This window comes from Leptopilina heterotoma, unplaced genomic scaffold (assembly GCF_015476425.1).
Source record: "Leptopilina heterotoma isolate Lh14 unplaced genomic scaffold, ASM1547642v1 Lhet_10, whole genome shotgun sequence".
NCBI classification, from domain to species: Eukaryota; Metazoa; Arthropoda; class Insecta; order Hymenoptera; family Figitidae; genus Leptopilina; species Leptopilina heterotoma.
The window spans coordinates 545,270-562,011 of NW_025110813.1; the positions used below are offsets into that span (position 1 = coordinate 545,270).

Consider the following 16,742-nt stretch of genomic DNA (forward strand, 5'->3'; position numbering starts at 1 on the left):
ACAATTATTTACTCACCGAAAGTGTGTCAAAACTTTGCAGATGATGCAAAACAATTATCCCTAATGTTTAAAAGAGCTGGACAATAATAACGATATGAGAATACTTGAAAATTTTGATATAAAACTGTTTTGTGACATTAGCGAATACACCGACACAAAATAGGGGTAGGGCGTCTGCCGGATACCGGAAGTACAACATGGGAGAATGTTGCGCACGCGCGCTTGCGGTTATATTCAAAATTGAAGTAAAAACAATGTTTGAAAAAATGATAAAAACTATATAACTTTCCCAATAAATTTTTCATTCGGGAAATATTTAGATTATAAAGAATATTGTTAATTTTTTGTTTTGAATTAATAATTTTGGACTAAATTGATTTTCTAAATTCGGAAAACTAGAATTTGAATTTCTTGCGATTGTGGTGCCCTCTGGGGAACCTAACCTAACCTTCTTATGTGACTAACTTCAATTTCCTCGTGGTATTATTTATTAATGTCATTTATTTATCAAGAAAAAGTGAAATATCCAAGGCTAAAATAAACATAAAATACTTTTATCTACAAATGTTATCATTCTAAAATAGGACATTTATAAAGACAAGTAAAAAGAATTGTTTCATAATTATTAGTTTGTCTTGTCGACTATAGTATAACCTCAAAATTACGTGTATTGTTGATATTTTACATTTCTTGTTTAAATCGTTTAAATAATTTGTCTGTAAAAATGAGTGCAAAATTCATTCAACTTCAATCTATTGATATTTTATCAAAAATACCATCGTATCATATAATTTTACAAGGATTCATCTTTCTCTGGGTTGCGTGGTTTATTTCAAAAAGACGACAGCGAGTGAATCGAAACCAACCCTCTGAAGAAGAGGTGCAAAGAAAATTATCAGAATGGCGACCCGAACCATTAGTACCACAAAATTCGAAAGATCATCCCTCGTTAACGCCAAAAAGTGTGACATCTCTCGCTGGTAAACGAATGACAATTGACGGCAATGATTGTCTAAATCTTGCTACACACAATTATTTAGGTTTCGTTGGCAATAATGAAATTCAAGAGAAGGCAGTGGCTACTGTACAAAAATATGGAGTTGGTTCATGTGGACCTCGTGGATTTTATGGAACAGTTGACGTTCATCTTGAATTAGAGGAGCGTTTAGCAAAATTCATGAATATGGAGGAGGCTGTTGTTTATTCTTATGGATTTAGTACAATTGCCTCGGCAATACCGGCATTTTGTAAACGAAAGGATTTAGTTTTTGTCGATGAAATGGTGAATTTCTCGATACAAAAAGGCTTGGACGCATCACGATCGAATGTCAAATATTTTAAGCACAATGACGTGAAGGATTTGGAGAAACTTCTAATGGAACAGGAGAAAATTGATAAACGAAATCCAAAGAAAGCGGCGAATACCCGACGATTTTTGATTATTGAGGGAATTTATATGAATACAGGTTGCATTTGTCCATTGCCAGAACTTGTCGTTCTTTGTAAAAAATATAAATTGAGAATTTTTATCGATGAATCAATTTCCTTTGGCACACTTGGAATTCATGGACGAGGAGTCACGGAATATTATGACGTTCCCAAGGAGGATATTGATATGATAATGGGTAAGATTTTTAATCATCTAACTAAAAATAGGTACGTTTTTTCAAATTATTTGTTTCATTTTAAATAAGAAAGAAAATTTTCGTTCTTTTTGGTTTAAAAAAAAAATATACTACAGGCTTCGCACTCATCTACTAAATCCTACTATTTACTACTTTCTTTACGATTTGCTACTATTTGGATACTTTTTTTTAGATTTGTGACACTAAAAGCTACATTTTTCTTCTTTTTTAAAATTGGCACTACTTTAAATTCTCTAAAAATTTAAGTAAAAAATTTTAATAAAATTAAATTCTTTGAAAAAATTCAATTATTATTTAAAATACAATTTTCATAAATTTTTTTGAAAGAAATTAATTATTAAAAACAATTTTTATAAAATTCTCTGAAAAATGTCAATTATTTTTAAGGATTTTAATAAAAATTGTTTATAAAAAAATTTTAATAAAACTCTTTGAAAGAATTCAATTATTCTCATAAATAATAAAATTCTTCAAAGAAATATATAATTATTTTTAAAAAAATTTATAAAATTCGTTGCAAGCAATTATTTTCATGAATAATAAAATTCTTCACAGAAATTCAATTTTAAAAAAAAATTAATAAAATTCTTTGGGGGGTCTAAAACCCTCAAAACTATGCTTATGTAATACTTGAATGGCCCCTTTGCAAGAATTCAATTATTTTTATAAATAATAAAATTCTTTCCAGAAATTCAATTACATATTAAAAAAAAAATTAATAAAATTATTTGCAAGAATTCAATTATTTTCATAAATAATAAAATTCTTTGAAAGAATTCAATTATTTATAAAATTTTTAATAGAATTCTTTTAAAAATTCAATTATTTAGGAATTGTAACTAAAATTTTTTGAAAATAGTTCAATTTCCGCAAAAAATTAAGAAAGATTGAATTAAATTTCCAATTAATTGGAAATTTTGTCCAATTTTGTTGAATAAAATTTTATATTTTAAAGAATTCCAGTTTTTTAATTTAAAAAATTTAGAATTGAAGTTAAATAAGAAAAAAAGGGAGGAATTCAATTAATTTCAAAAATTTTGAAGAAAATTTTTCCCAAGAACTCAATTATTAAAAAAAAGTTTAATAGAATTCTTCCCAAAACTTCAGTTATTGAAAACATTGAAAATATAATTTTTATAAATTGTTTTGAAAGAAATTAATTATTTAAAACAATTTTTATAACATTCTTTGAAAGAAGGCAATTTTTTTAAAAGATTTTAATAAAAATTATTTATAAGAATTTTAATATTTTTAATACAATTGTAATTAAATTTCTTTGAAAAAATATTAATAAAGCTATGAAAGAATTCACTTTCTGTCACAAATAATAAAATTCTTCAAAGAAATTTAATTATTTAAAAAAAATTTAATAAAATTCGTTGCAAGAATTCAATTATTTTCATAAATAATAAAATTCTTTGCATAAATTTAATTACATTAAAAAAAATTATTAAAATTCGTTGCAAGAATTCAATTATTTTCATAAATAATAAAAGAATTTAATTATTTTTATAAATAATAAAATTCTTCGAAATAATTAATTGTTCATTCAATTATTTATTTTTGTTTTTAATTAATTGAATTCTCTTTAAACTTTCTGACTAGAATTGATTTTATAATAAATTGCAGTTAAAATTTTAGATAATAATTGAATATTAGAAACGTTATAGTAACAATTTTCAGAAATAATTGAATTTCAAAAGATTTTTAAATTGAAGTCTTTGAAAATTTAAATTTTTGTAAAACTAATAATAATTAAATATTTATTTTAAAAACTTATTAAATTATTAATTTAAATATTTATTTAACAAACATTATTCAAGTTTTGAATATTTTATTTAAAGATTATGAAAAAGAATAATTAATCTTTCGAAAAATTGTAACTAAAAATTTGTGAACTAGTTAAATTCCCAAAAATAATTAAAAAAGATTAATTAAATTTCCAATTAATTGGAAATTTTGGCGAATTTTATATTTTAAATAATTCTATTTTTTTACTTTCAAAACTTTAGAACTGAAGTTAGATAAGAAAAAAGTGAATATTTTTGATAGAATTCATTTTTTACTTTTAAAAATTTAGAATTAAAGTTAGATAAGAAAAAAAGTGAATATTTTTAATAGAAATCAGGGAAATACAGAATAACATTTTTGTGATTCGATTAAAAATGAATTTATTTAGTCGTAAATTAAATTTTTTCGGTAGCTACTTTTTACTACTTTTTTTCATTCTTAAAGCTACGTTTTGCTACTTTTTTAAAATTATAATTATCAAGTGCGAAGCCTGTGTACACTAAAGAAAATAACATACTCTAAAAATAGTAATTTTTTCCCTCCAAAAAATGCAGCATCTCTGGAATGGTCCATTGGTTCAATTGGTGGATTTTGCGTGGGCACATCATTTATAATTGAACATCACAGATTATCGGGACTTGGTTATTGCTTCTCGGCATCATTACCACCACTTTTAACCACGGCAGCAATTACTTCACTCGACATAATGGAGAGAAATATTGAAATTTTCAAACAATTGAAGCGAAATTGTTTATCATTTGACGAAGGACTAAAGGAATTGGAGTATTTTGAATGTACAAGCTATGAGAAATCGCCAGTAAAGCATTTGCATTTAAAGGAGAAACGGGAAATTCTGGAGGAAATGAAAATTCTCAATGAAATTTCAAAGAGATGTATTGACAATAATTTGGCAATTATCGTACCAGCTTATCTTGAAGCCGAGAGAGAAATGCCAAGACCAAGTTTGAGAATTTGCATTTCTTCGACATTAAATCAGGAGGATATTCAATTTGCCCTTAGGACATTGAAGAATTGCTCGGAACAATTTTTAGGTTTTTATAAATAATTATTTTTATTATTTCATTTTTTTCTCAACTGTTCTTTGTACTGGTTTCTATAATATTATTATAGTTGAATAACTATAGTAGTATTATGGTAATTATCGTACTATTTTCGTTTCTATAGTAACTATGGTATAATAAATATACTACCATAGTTTCCATATTAACGATTTTACACATTTTACCAAAAAGTTAAAATTTGAAAATAACTTCGCTTAAATAGTTCAACTTTTTTAAAACTTGAAAAAAATTGTAATTAAGCATTATTTGTCTCAAAATATTTAATTTTAAAAAGATACTTCTTCTGTTGTAAATATTTGCTTGAAAAATATTTACTTCATAGAAATATTTAAGAATTACATATTTGATTCAAGTGATTTCTCTCTTTTTAGTTATATTTACAAAGAAATGAATTTAAGGAACTTGTGATTCAAATATAGAAGCACAAAAATTAACATTTTTAAAAGGACATATTTCAGTATTAATAGGGCAGATTATATTATAGAGACTTATTATGCAAAGCAATTATCAATATCGACTGTTGTAAAATCAATTTATGTATACACAGCTATGAAATTTTTTTGTAAATAGGATTAGAATAAATACTGTTAATATTTTCTAATCAAGTGAATTAATATAATTTCACATGTTCTATCACAAAGTTAAGTTTCACACCTGAGATTTCAAAAAAAAAAATTTGCATTTTTATTCTTTTATTTTGAGAAATAAATTAATACAATTAGTATAGATTAATATAAAAAAAGTAAATAAATTAATGTTACAATGTTTCTTTTTTATCGCTGATAAAAATAGTAAATATAAGTTATTAAGATAAAATATTCTTTAAAAATAATTCCAGTAGTTTACATTTGTCAACGATTGTCGTAGGTGATCTATCTTAATAATATTAGATTAGAAAATGAAAATATTAGCTTAGTAGCTCTAATAAGTCTTGAAAAGTCAATTTACTCAAGTATTTATTAGCATTGATCATTATAAAACTATTGACAACGTTCACTAAATTTTTCTGATTATCACGAATTACTTGTTTTACGAATTCAGTGAGAAATATACTCATTGTTCTTGAAACATCTTCGTCGTAGTACAATCCCGTGATAGTAAACTGTGAATTGAAAAATTTATTCTATTATTAACTTTTTTCCTTTCGTTAGCAATTGGAAAAAAAACATTAAAATTATTTTAATAAGTCAGCAACGTTTTTAAAAACGAAAACTAAAAAATAATTTATTACTTTTGCTTTAAATTTAAATTGTTTGATGATAACTGTCCTCTAAGAAAATATTAATTTCTTAAAAAAATGAAGATGAATTAAGGAAAAAAATTGTTTCTATATTTTTCCATTTTTAAAAACTTTGCGTACTTCAGCTTCACATGTTTTTAACTTATCGAAAATGAAATTATAATTTTTTTTTCAATTGAATACATTTTTTATGTATTTAATTCAAAGTTAAGATAATTATTTAATTTCATTTGTTTATTTAAAAAAAAAATTTGAAATTAACGAAACAAACCTTGAAATTTTTTAGGGAAATTCGAGTATCCATTTTTTTAATGTACACTTTTCCATCTTTCAAACCAAAGTAGACGACAGTATCAAATACTAAATCTTCAGTGGTTGTTCTACAAAATAATTGTGATTGTCATCATTATTTTTAGATCGATAAAATTTATTTGTTCCTTGTTTTTTATCACCAGGAAAACTAAAATTTCTACTCACTGAAAATCTCCTCCTCCGTAAATTTCAATCATTTTATTTTTTATAAATGCATTTATAATGTAAAATGAAATTCCTTCCAAACGAGGCCACTTTAGTTGTAGACTTATTGCTCTCTTGAATATTGAAACATCACTTTCTATTATTTTATAACTTGAAAGTCCGGTAAATATTAAATTATCAATGGATCCCGAACCTCTGTAAAAAAAATTTCGTTTTTTACTTACAAAAAAAGAACAAATTATTTGAGACAAAAAATATAAAATTGCATACAAAGTATAATTAATAAAAATTCGATAGTATAGAGAAATTTCTTTTAAAATGAATTTTTTTTAAATTTGTATTTTATGAGAATTATTTTTATTTACTTAATTGAGCCATTAAAGAGATTGAGTTTTTCCTCCCAGTGATCTAGTTTAAATGGATCACAAACGGGTAGTCCCAGTGATTGATTTCCATTTTTTAAAATATCTCTAATTTCCTCGAGTTTTGAATCTAAACTGTATTCGAATAATTTCTTCTCGGGATTATTTAAATCTAAAAATGTAGAAAAGTGAAAATTAATTTTTATTTTTAATTTATTTGTTCATAGAAAAATATTTTATAGTATTTACTATATATTTTTAAATTGTAGAGATTTATGTTATGTTCATTACCTTCGGGTGACAAATTGACATCAACTTCATTAGAAACATCCAAAATTGATTTTGCCTGACTGCTGATCAAAACAGTCGCTAGTATAATAATTTGTATCTTCATTTTTTGCTGGGGGGAGGGAAATATTTTTTTATTATTAATATTATTAAACATTTTTTGTTATTCGATCGATAATTTTACTATTTACTACTATTTTTTTTTATTTTCTTAATATTGAAAGAAAAATATTTTATCCAGAATAAGTATTTTAATTTAAAGTAAATCTTTTGTCGCAGAAGAGAACATTTTTGAAAAGGTAATTTCCTAACGCTGTTTTTTAAATTAAAAAGATTCGTAAAAAATTATAATTAGATAATAATCTTAATGATTAATTCTTAATTATTAAATTGAGTTATTTGTTTATAGTTTTCTTTCAAAAAAAAATTTTTTCAATTAAATTGTACTTACTTAATGTCAATTAAAGGAAAGACTAAATATTTTCTGCAATGGTGTAATAGCTTTTATAGAAATTTCATTATCTGATTGAAGTTTATTGGCTTCGATTCTTGTCTAACAATCTATTCCTTAAAAAAAAACTAGAATTTTACCCAATTTAAATCAGAGATAGAGATCACACCATGCTAGCGATAACGAATTTGCGCAAGCTATTTCTTTATCAGCGGAACTGATATTGAAAAAATTGTTTCTTTTTTTAAACGCAAAAAAAAGTTTAACAATAATACTATACAATAATTAAATTTTATTCTATATAATAATATTGTATAAAATTAAAATTGTAATCAAATAATAAAATTATTATTTTATTTTTATTTATTTTATTCAACAAATTAATAATGACAATTAATTATTATTTAAAAAAATTAAAATTCTTTTCGTTTGATAGAATTAATAATAATTGAATGCAATTAAATTTCTAACTATTTTATTATTGTGTGTAATGAATGACAATTTTTTATCAGTTTGAATGATTTTCTTTTCGTTTGGTACAATTAATGATTGAATGCAATTAAATTTCTATATAACTATTCTATAATATTGTGATTAATGAAAATTGTTTCAAAATTTAAATTAGGGTAAATTTTGGGGGCTTTTATTTGTTTTATCCATTTACGAGACCCAACAAATCTTTCAGTGTCATTGTACGTAATATTTTATTGGCTCTAGTCGTGACCGCATTGTTTATTGTGCCAGTTAATTTTTTTTGATAAGTTTTAATTGCAGATGGTACCAAATCGGTGGCAATAGCATTGGTCATATCAGATAGATCCTTATCATTGTAAAGTCCATCAATTAAGAACTGAAAAAAATTACGTAAAATTGCAAAAATTAATACTATGTGCAAAAAAATTGTTTGTTAATAATAATATTATAACAGATTTATAATATTATCTTATTAGTAAAATTTCTTAATTAATTAAAAATTAAGTAATCAAAAACTATAATTATTCGATTAATTCGCTAGTTAATAAATTAATGAATTAATTCTTATTAATTTTTTTACTCAATAATTTTAACTATTATGCAATTATATAAATGAAGTTACACAATTGTTTATAATTATTTTTATAAATTAAATTAAATTTGTTTTTTATTTATTTATTATTATTTGTATTATTTTATTATTATTATTGTTATTATTAATAATATTACTATTATATTATTATATATAACTATAAACAATTATTTTTCTATAAAGAACCAATGAGCTTTTTCATTTTTTTTGTGCTTTCTGATTTTTGTTTTTTATTTCTTTACTTTAAAAAATAATAAATAGAATAAATAAATAATATATAGTAAACAAATAATAAAAATAATACAATGAATAATATAAAAAATAAAATAATTACCTGAAAGTCTTGAAGAGCAACTTCACTTTTCATTTCCTTGATAAATAAAGTTTTGTCTGTTTTATTTGTACTAATGCTAACAGTCGTGGTGAAATTCAAATTATTCAGATTCATTCTGCAAAAATATGGAATTTAATTATTTATTTAGATTAATAATAAATGTGAAAGGCAAAAAATTATTTTGTGAATATGAATAGAATTTTTTTCGCAATTGAAAATTAAAACAGATTTTTTTTGTTAATTTTATATTTCATTATTTTTTTCACTAATTCATTGAAACAAATTTTTTCTTTCTCGAAACTCACTTCAAGGATCCTTTTCCATAAACGTCAATAAATTTAAGTGCCACACCATCAATATTATAATTACTGATAATTGCATTTAATCCTGGCCAATGAAGACCCAAAATTAGTTTAAGGCCAACTATTTTTAAATCAACTTTTATAACATTATAATTTGACAGTCCCAGTAGTTGTAAATTGTCAATTTTCACTTCACCGCTGGAAATGAGGGGAAAAAATAATTTAATTATTTTTTTTTTGATTTTGTTTTAAGGGCATTTGAACCTTGATGACGTTACACGTTGTGCAAAGCATGTGTGACGTCATCAAGGTTCAAATGCCCTTAAAGAAAAAGCAATTTTTGCGTTTTATTTTTTTTACTTCTTAAAAAGGATTGATGAATTGAAAATTACCTAAATAATTCTGATTTCATTGGCAATTCATGATGATTGATTGTGAGAGGATCCATGACAGGTAGTCCAATAGACTCATTTCCTTTTCTCAAAATATCCTTAAATTTCTCAATTAATTTAATCAATTTGTCATTCACTCCATTCTCTAAATGATTATTGATAAAGGAGAAAGTACGATTACTATTTCGATATATTCGAATTGAATATTCTTGTTACGAGAGTTAAACGATTGGAAAAGTTCTAATATTAATATCAAAAATGAGAATAAAAATATTACTATTAATAATTGTTATGAAAGAGATTCAATTTTTTTTTTATTTTTAATATTCTATATTTATTTAATTTATTATTAATTTTGTTACTTTTTAAAATCATTTTTGTTTTCAAAAATTTTAATAAAAGTTTACGAAAGGATTCAATTATTTTTTAAAACTAATACAATTTTTAGAAAGAATTCAATTATTTTCTAAAATTTTAATAAATTCTTCGAAACAATTCAATTATTTTTAAAAAATTGAATAAAAGTCTTCTCAGGAATTCAATTATTTTCAATACTTTTTTTAATAAAATTCAATAATCAAATTTTTAATTATAATTATTAATAGATAGGATTATTTTAAAAAGTTGAAAAAAATTCTTTGTTTAGTTAAATTATTTTCTAATTTTTCAATTTTTATAAAAACTCCATTATATTCAAAACATTAAAGAAATTTTTTGAACAAGAATTCAATAATTATTGTCGAAACCTTTAATATTATATATCTATTCTTCTAAAGAATTCAATTATTTTCAATATTTTAATAAAATTTCTTGAATGAATTTATTTTATTATTTATTTTATTATTTATTTATTTATTCTGCTTTATAAAAATTTACATTTTGTAGCAGGAAGTTCCACAAAAAAAAAAAATTATTTATTTTAAAAAATTGTAAATAAAATTCTGAAAAGAATTTAATATTATTTGCTAAAAATTTTGATAAAATTCTATCAAGAATTCAATATGATTTTCAATATTTTAATGTTAAAATTGAAACCAATTAGAAAGAAAAATTATTATATTTAAAAAGTTAGGAAACAAAAAACAAACAACAACTACCTAATTTCAAACTGCGAAAATATTACCGGAATACAACGATTATTATTATAGAAGAGGAAAATGTAGATATTGATAAATTGTTCTCATTTTTATTATCATTATTATCCGTATTTTTATTCTCATTAACATTATTTTTTTATTTTTATTAATTCTTATGTTTAAAGAAGTTATATAACTTCTTCAAACTAATAATTACCATTTCCCAGTAAATTTTGTGATTCAAATGCTTCTAATTGATTGCTAATTAAAGCAGCAACCAGAATAAAAATCGATAATAGTTTCATTTTATCTTGATTAATATCTATAAGGTGAAAACAAATTTTTTTTGAATTAAATGTTGAATAAAATTTATTTCTAATTAATAAATGATAAGAAACTTACTCTTTAGGGATATTGACACCTAATGAAAATGCACAAAAAAGAAAAGAGAAATTCTTGCGAAGTTTATCAGCATTTATATAAATAATCATTTTATCAAACTCAAGATTTATATCGCCTTTGTTATAATGATTTTAGAATAATAAATTAGAAAACTTAAAAAATGTTGTGTAATATAAAAATAAAAATAATAATAACAATAATAATAATAATAATAATAATAATAATAATAATAATAATAATAATAATAATAATAATAATAATAATAATAATAATAATAATAATAATAATAATAATAATAATAATAATAATTATTATTATTATTATTATTATTATTATTATTAATATTATTATTATTATTATTATTATTATCAAAAAAATAATAGTTGTCTTTAGAATAATAATATTAATATAAATTGTTTTTTATTAAACTGAAACATTTTATTTACAAAAGATTTACGAGAAAGAATGTATGATATCACAAATATTGCAACTCATTTCAGTCGTTTCAGATTCTTCAGTCATTTCAGACGTAGGAGTCGAATTAGTCGCTGAAGTCAGTGAAGTCGAAGGAGTCGCTGCATTTGTTGAAGTCGTAGGAATTGCTGCATTCGTTGAAGTTGCAGGAGTCGGTGTAGTTGTTGAAGTCGTTGAAGTCGTGGCAGCCGTTGAAGTTGCAGGAGTCGGTGCAGTTGTTGAAGTTGTGGCTGCTGTTGAAGTTCCAGGAGTCGGTTTAGTTGTTGAAGTCGTTGAAGTTGCAGGAGTCGGTGGAGTTGTTAAAGTCGTAGCATTCGCTGCAATTGTTGAAGTCGTAGGAGTTGCTGCATTTGTTGAAGTCGCAAGATTCGCTGCAATTGTTAAAGTCGTAGGAAACGCTGCAGTCATTGAAGTCGTGTCAGTCGTTGAATTCGTTGAAGTCGTGGCAGCCGTTGAAGTTGCAGGAGTCGGTGCAGTTGTTAAAGCCGTAGCATTCGCTGCATTTGTTGAAGTCGTAGGAGTTGCTGCGTTTGTTGAAGTCGCAAAATTCGCTGCAATTGTTGAAGTCGTAGGAGTTTCTGCATTTGTTGAAGTCGCAAAATTCGCTGCAATTGTTAAAGTCGTAGGAAACGCTGCAGTTATTAAAGTCGTATCAGTCGTTGAAGTCGTAGGAGTCGGTGTAGTTGTTGAAGTCGTTGATGTCGTGGCTGCTGTTGAAGTTGCAGGAGTCGGTGGAGTTGTTAAAGTCGTAGCATTCGCTGCAATTGTTGAAGTCGTAGGAGTTGCTGCGTTTGTTGAAGTCGCAAAATTCGCTGCAATTGTTGAAGTCGTAGGAGTTTCTGCATTTGTTGAAGTCGCAAAATTCGCTGCAATTGTTAAAGTCGTATCAGTCGTTGAAGTCGTAGGAGTCGGTGTAGTTGTTGAAGTTGTTGAAGTTGTGGCTGCTGTTGAAGTTGCAGGAGTCGGTGTAGTTGTTGAAGTCGTTGAAGTCGTGGCAGCCGTTGAAGTTGCAGGAGTCGGTGCAGTTGTTAAAGCCGTAGCATTCGCTGCATTTGTTGAAGTCGTAGGAGTTGCTGCGTTTATTGAAGTCGCAAAATTCGCTGTAATTGTTGAAGTCGTAGGAGTTTCTGCATTTGTTGAAGTCGCAAAATTCGCTGCAATTGTTAAAGTCGTATCAGTCGTTGAAGTTGCAGGAGTCGGTGCAGTTGTTGTACTAGTTACAGTTGAATTAGACGTTTCTCTATTTTTCACTAAAATTTTTGTGAATTGTAGCATTAATTTTCTTGCTGATATTTTGCTGAGAATTTCATTGATACTCTTCATTAAATAGGAATTTATTACACCAACAATGTTTTCTTGCAGAGATTCAACATAATTTGGAACATTTTCTTCGATAAAATCTTTAAACATGTCTGCCAAACTTTCTTCACTTAGAGGATCCATTGACACTACCTGTAAATTCAGAAAAAAATGTATTTTAACAATCCTTTGTTTATCTTGGTTTTAAATTAAACAATTAATAATTTAATATTTAATTATTAAATTATAAATTAATTTAATAATATTAAATGAAAAAATTGGCACAAAAATATTTTTTATTCTCATTTTTCTTTCTTCTGATTTGAATAATATATATATTCCATGAAAAAATTTTAATATATTCAATTAAGAATTGAATAAATAAATAAACATTTTTAAATATTTATTAAAAAAAAATATATACACACCTTCACTTCGCTTAGAGAAATATTTGATTTCATTTCAACTACAGACAATCGCTGTTTTCTCATACTTAATTTCAATGGAAATTGTGTTGAAAATTTCAATTCTTTAATGAGAAATCTGAAAGAATTAAATTTAATATTATTTTTTCAAATACGTTATACTTATTTATTTATTTATTTTTTTTGTTCTACTTACTCGGCATTTCCGGTTTCTTTTACAGTCATGGTATTCATAACTGCACCATCAATATTGTAAGAATTGAATTTGAAATTTAATATTGGCCAATGTAGACTTATATTCATTATTAAATCACGTAATTTTAGTTGCAATTTATCAACTTTAAAATTTGACACACCAATTATATTTATACTGTTTACTTGAACATTTCCTCTGTAAAAAAATTATGGTCAATTTATTAAATTTATTAATTTCAAGGTGTCCAGCGATTAGGAAAGTCAGGAAATTTTTTTCTCAATCCTTGATGGACACCATTTTTAATTTATTAAATATTTTTTAAGTAAATTTACTAGTTTACTGAAAGAAAAAAATAATAAAAATATAAATCAATAAAATTAATGGTAAAAAAATATTTTGAAAATCTTTTTCTAAATTTTATTTTGAAAATTGAAGAAAAGAAAATGAGATGAAATTACACATATTCTTCGGTTGAAATATTTGTGAATTTTTTAAATCCTATATTGAAGGGATCAAGAGGACCAACTTTCAATAGTTTGTTCCCATTTTTAATAACATCCCTGATAGTTTCAATTAGAATTCTAGACTTCATTTCAATTAAATCTTGTGCTGCCTCATGTCCTGTTAATTTAGAAAAAATCCATACATTATTCCTATAATATTTTTTTTAATAAATATTAAATATTCTTTTAATATTTATTCACTCTTTGTTTAATTATAAAATTAATAGATAATTCAAATTTTTTTAAAAATTTTATTAAAAACTTTATTGGAAATTAATTAAAAAGAAACAAAAAGAAGAAAATATTGCATATTGTATAGAAATTCTTTTTTCTTGAAGTTGCAAATGCAATAGTAAATTTATATTAAAATTTTAAAGGAACCAATTAATTAGTTTATAAATACGTTAAATTGGTTAAAAATAATTTTTGTATCAATTTTGTATCAAATTTCATTGCAAATGAAAGAAGTAAAATTTTTGACTAAATATTAAACAATGATTTATTAGTTTCTTTCTTATTTTATTGTTTTTTATTTGTTTACTCGTTTATTCAACATAAGGAACAAAAAAAAAATACTTTTTATTATATTAATTTCAAAATAGGGAATAAAAAATAGTTTTTATTAGTATTTCGAAATACTGAAAAATAACTTTATTAATTATTATTAATTATGTTTTAATAAAATAATTTTTTTCAATAAATATTAAATATTCTTTCAATATTTATTCACTCTTTATTTATACCTTTGAAGAGACAAATAATTTAAAAAGTATTTTTACACACGTTATTAAAAATTTTATTTATTCGCTTTTCATTTTAATTCAATTTTACCAAGAGAGACTATACGATTTGGGAAAATAAATTTTTTATTTCCAACAATGGAATTTTTAGATTGGCTTTATTATTTTTAAAAAAAGCGTATCTAAACGACATTTGTAACGGAAATAAAAAATGTACGTATTTTCGTGAAAAATCATATTTAATTCCCGATATTTAAAAAATTCTACTTTTAAAATCTTCACTTTTTTATAGATTAGGTATATTTTTTTATAATTATTTTTTTAAAAACTATTTTTTTCTATAAACACTTTTTCATAAACTGTTTTTCTTGAAACTTTGTTTCTATAAACATTTTTTCTACAAATTTTTTCCAATAAACTTTTTTTTGCATTTAAACTGCGTTTGGTATAAACTTTTTTCTATAATAGGGTAGAGTGGGGTGAAAAAGCCATGGTGTAAAAAAGCCATTTGAGTTTTATTTAAAAACTATTAAGCCGATTTATCAGCTGTTTAGAATATAAATACTATTAGGTAATACGCAACTTTTGAATCTTGTTTGAATGTTGTACCTAGATTAATATTGTTTTTATTGTAATTTTAATTTTTTGTTACTTTTTTGAAAACATTTTGGTGAACTTTTCAAACATATTACAATCTGATTAAGTGAACGAATAATAAAAGTAAATGTTTGTACATAAGGAGAAAAGTATACCGAAAACGTATACAATGTTAATTTTTGGAAATTGAACTGAATTAACAATTTGTTTTTGCTTTTCTAATAACTGGTCTTGGGTGTAAAAAAGCCAGGGCAAAAAATCCATTGAATATTTTGTGAAATTCACTTGTTTTCTATTTAAACTAACCTTCTTATTTTACAAAATTTCTCGTGCACGGAGAGAAGAGAATAGTGAAGGCGACTATCGGTTCAGTTCTGATAACTAAACAGTCTTGTTAATTTTCGACGGACAAATTTAACAGTCGCATCTAGTGCATTGAAAAAATAAACAATGAATAAACGGTTGCAACGAAATATGTTATCTGTGGTGAAACTTAAAGAGAACTTCTAAAAAAAGGTACGAAAAATTGGCAGTGCAAATCGAAAACAGGTAAACTTAATATAATTTTCAATTTTGCTTGCTAAAAACTCTTTCATAATTATTAAAATATTTTTTAAATAAGACTATTTGTCATATAAATAAAGGAAAAATATAAAAATACCTAAATTGATAACATGTTTTGCTAAAATCGTAGGGTGGCTTTTTCACCCCACCAGGTGGTGCAAAAAAGCCACTTGCAGCGCTTTCGTAAAACTCTTATAACTTAGTCTTTTCATGAGATAAAAAATATTTCCGTCAAGAATTTTCAAGCTTAATAACTAAACTTTCAATAACAATTGGAAATTTGAGAAAAAAATTTTAAGTACAGATTTTACAGCATCAAAAGTAAAAATGTGGCTTTTTTACCCCACTCTACCCTAATTTAATAAAAATAATATTTTTACTACCATTTGCTAATAATTTGTTTATGACTATTCTTCTTGTTCCACAAGTTTGATGACTTAAAAAGATAATTAAAACAATTAGTGAAAATATCTTCATTGTGAACTTTTTTTTTAGCAAAATATGCAATGTGATAATTTAAAACACTAAAAAAATTTTTTTTAAAGTTGTGATTAATTGTTGTAGAATTTATTTAAAAAAAACACTGTCTACGAAAGGTACGATCGAGTGGATAGATAGAAAACTACTGCACTAGAAATTATTTAAATTTTTTCATTTAAAGAGTTTTATATCAGAAGGAAATATTTGTTTTTCGAAAATACCATAAATTAAAGATGTAATTGGTACCACTAAATGGAGATAATTTATTTAATTTAGAGAAGGTGGAAAGATTGAAGCACTTTTTAATATTTAATTAAAAGCGTGTCAATGTCTTTTTTCATCATATTTCTAAGATTATTTTTTTGGAAATGCATTTTATCAAAAAAACTACAAAATTCTTCTTATCATTCATTGTGAAACCGTGATAAATTAGACACTACACTATATATTTTTAGATTTAATTCTGATAAAAAATTTAGAATCACATCTAATTTTGGAAAAACCTTTATTTTATTTTTGGTCTCAATTTTATTTTTGACTTCATTGTATATTTAT

General features: G+C 24.0%; 4 protein-coding genes across 6 annotated transcripts; 1 reads left to right on the plus strand and 3 right to left on the minus strand.

Annotated features, from left to right (window-relative positions):
* Positions 1-448: 448 nt before the first annotated feature.
* LOC122498635 (serine palmitoyltransferase 1) lies at positions 449-5,120 on the plus strand. Its single transcript, XM_043606460.1, has 2 exons — positions 449-1,625; positions 3,992-5,120. Exons 1-2 carry the CDS (start codon positions 725-727, stop codon positions 4,501-4,503), a joined length of 1,413 nt encoding a protein of 470 aa, XP_043462395.1. The 5' UTR covers positions 449-724; the 3' UTR covers positions 4,504-5,120.
* Positions 5,121-5,273: 153 nt separating this feature from the next.
* LOC122498641 lies at positions 5,274-7,473 on the minus strand. Its single transcript, XM_043606473.1, has 6 exons — positions 7,338-7,473; positions 6,890-6,998; positions 6,602-6,770; positions 6,237-6,431; positions 6,031-6,139; positions 5,274-5,621 (listed from the first exon to the last, which is right to left on the minus strand). Exons 2-6 carry the CDS (start codon positions 6,990-6,992, stop codon positions 5,427-5,429), a joined length of 771 nt encoding a protein of 256 aa, XP_043462408.1. The 5' UTR covers positions 6,993-6,998; positions 7,338-7,473; the 3' UTR covers positions 5,274-5,426.
* A 322-nt stretch (positions 7,474-7,795) lies between these two features.
* On the minus strand, positions 7,796-10,960 carry LOC122498646. Its single transcript, XM_043606487.1, has 6 exons — positions 10,910-10,960; positions 10,725-10,829; positions 9,432-9,576; positions 9,043-9,237; positions 8,738-8,852; positions 7,796-8,187 (listed from the first exon to the last, which is right to left on the minus strand). The coding sequence occupies exons 2-6, from the start codon at positions 10,810-10,812 to the stop codon at positions 7,990-7,992; spliced, it is 741 nt and encodes a 246-aa protein (XP_043462422.1). The 5' UTR covers positions 10,813-10,829; positions 10,910-10,960; the 3' UTR covers positions 7,796-7,989.
* Positions 10,961-11,299: 339 nt separating this feature from the next.
* On the minus strand, positions 11,300-16,318 carry LOC122498653 (cell wall protein DAN4-like). Of its 3 annotated transcripts, XM_043606515.1 has the most exons (6): positions 16,091-16,318; positions 13,762-13,924; positions 13,304-13,498; positions 13,111-13,225; positions 12,229-12,835; positions 11,300-11,967 (listed from the first exon to the last, which is right to left on the minus strand). In XM_043606515.1, exons 1-6 carry the CDS (start codon positions 16,182-16,184, stop codon positions 11,363-11,365), a joined length of 1,779 nt encoding a protein of 592 aa, XP_043462450.1. In that variant the 5' UTR covers positions 16,185-16,318; the 3' UTR covers positions 11,300-11,362. The 3 variants fall into 3 exon arrangements, with proteins under 3 accessions (XP_043462450.1, XP_043462433.1, XP_043462442.1); XM_043606498.1 differs by having other exon boundaries at positions 11,300-12,835; XM_043606507.1 differs by lacking the exon at positions 16,091-16,318 and adding an exon at positions 15,450-15,665 and having other exon boundaries at positions 11,300-12,835.
* Positions 16,319-16,742: the final 424 nt, after the last annotated feature.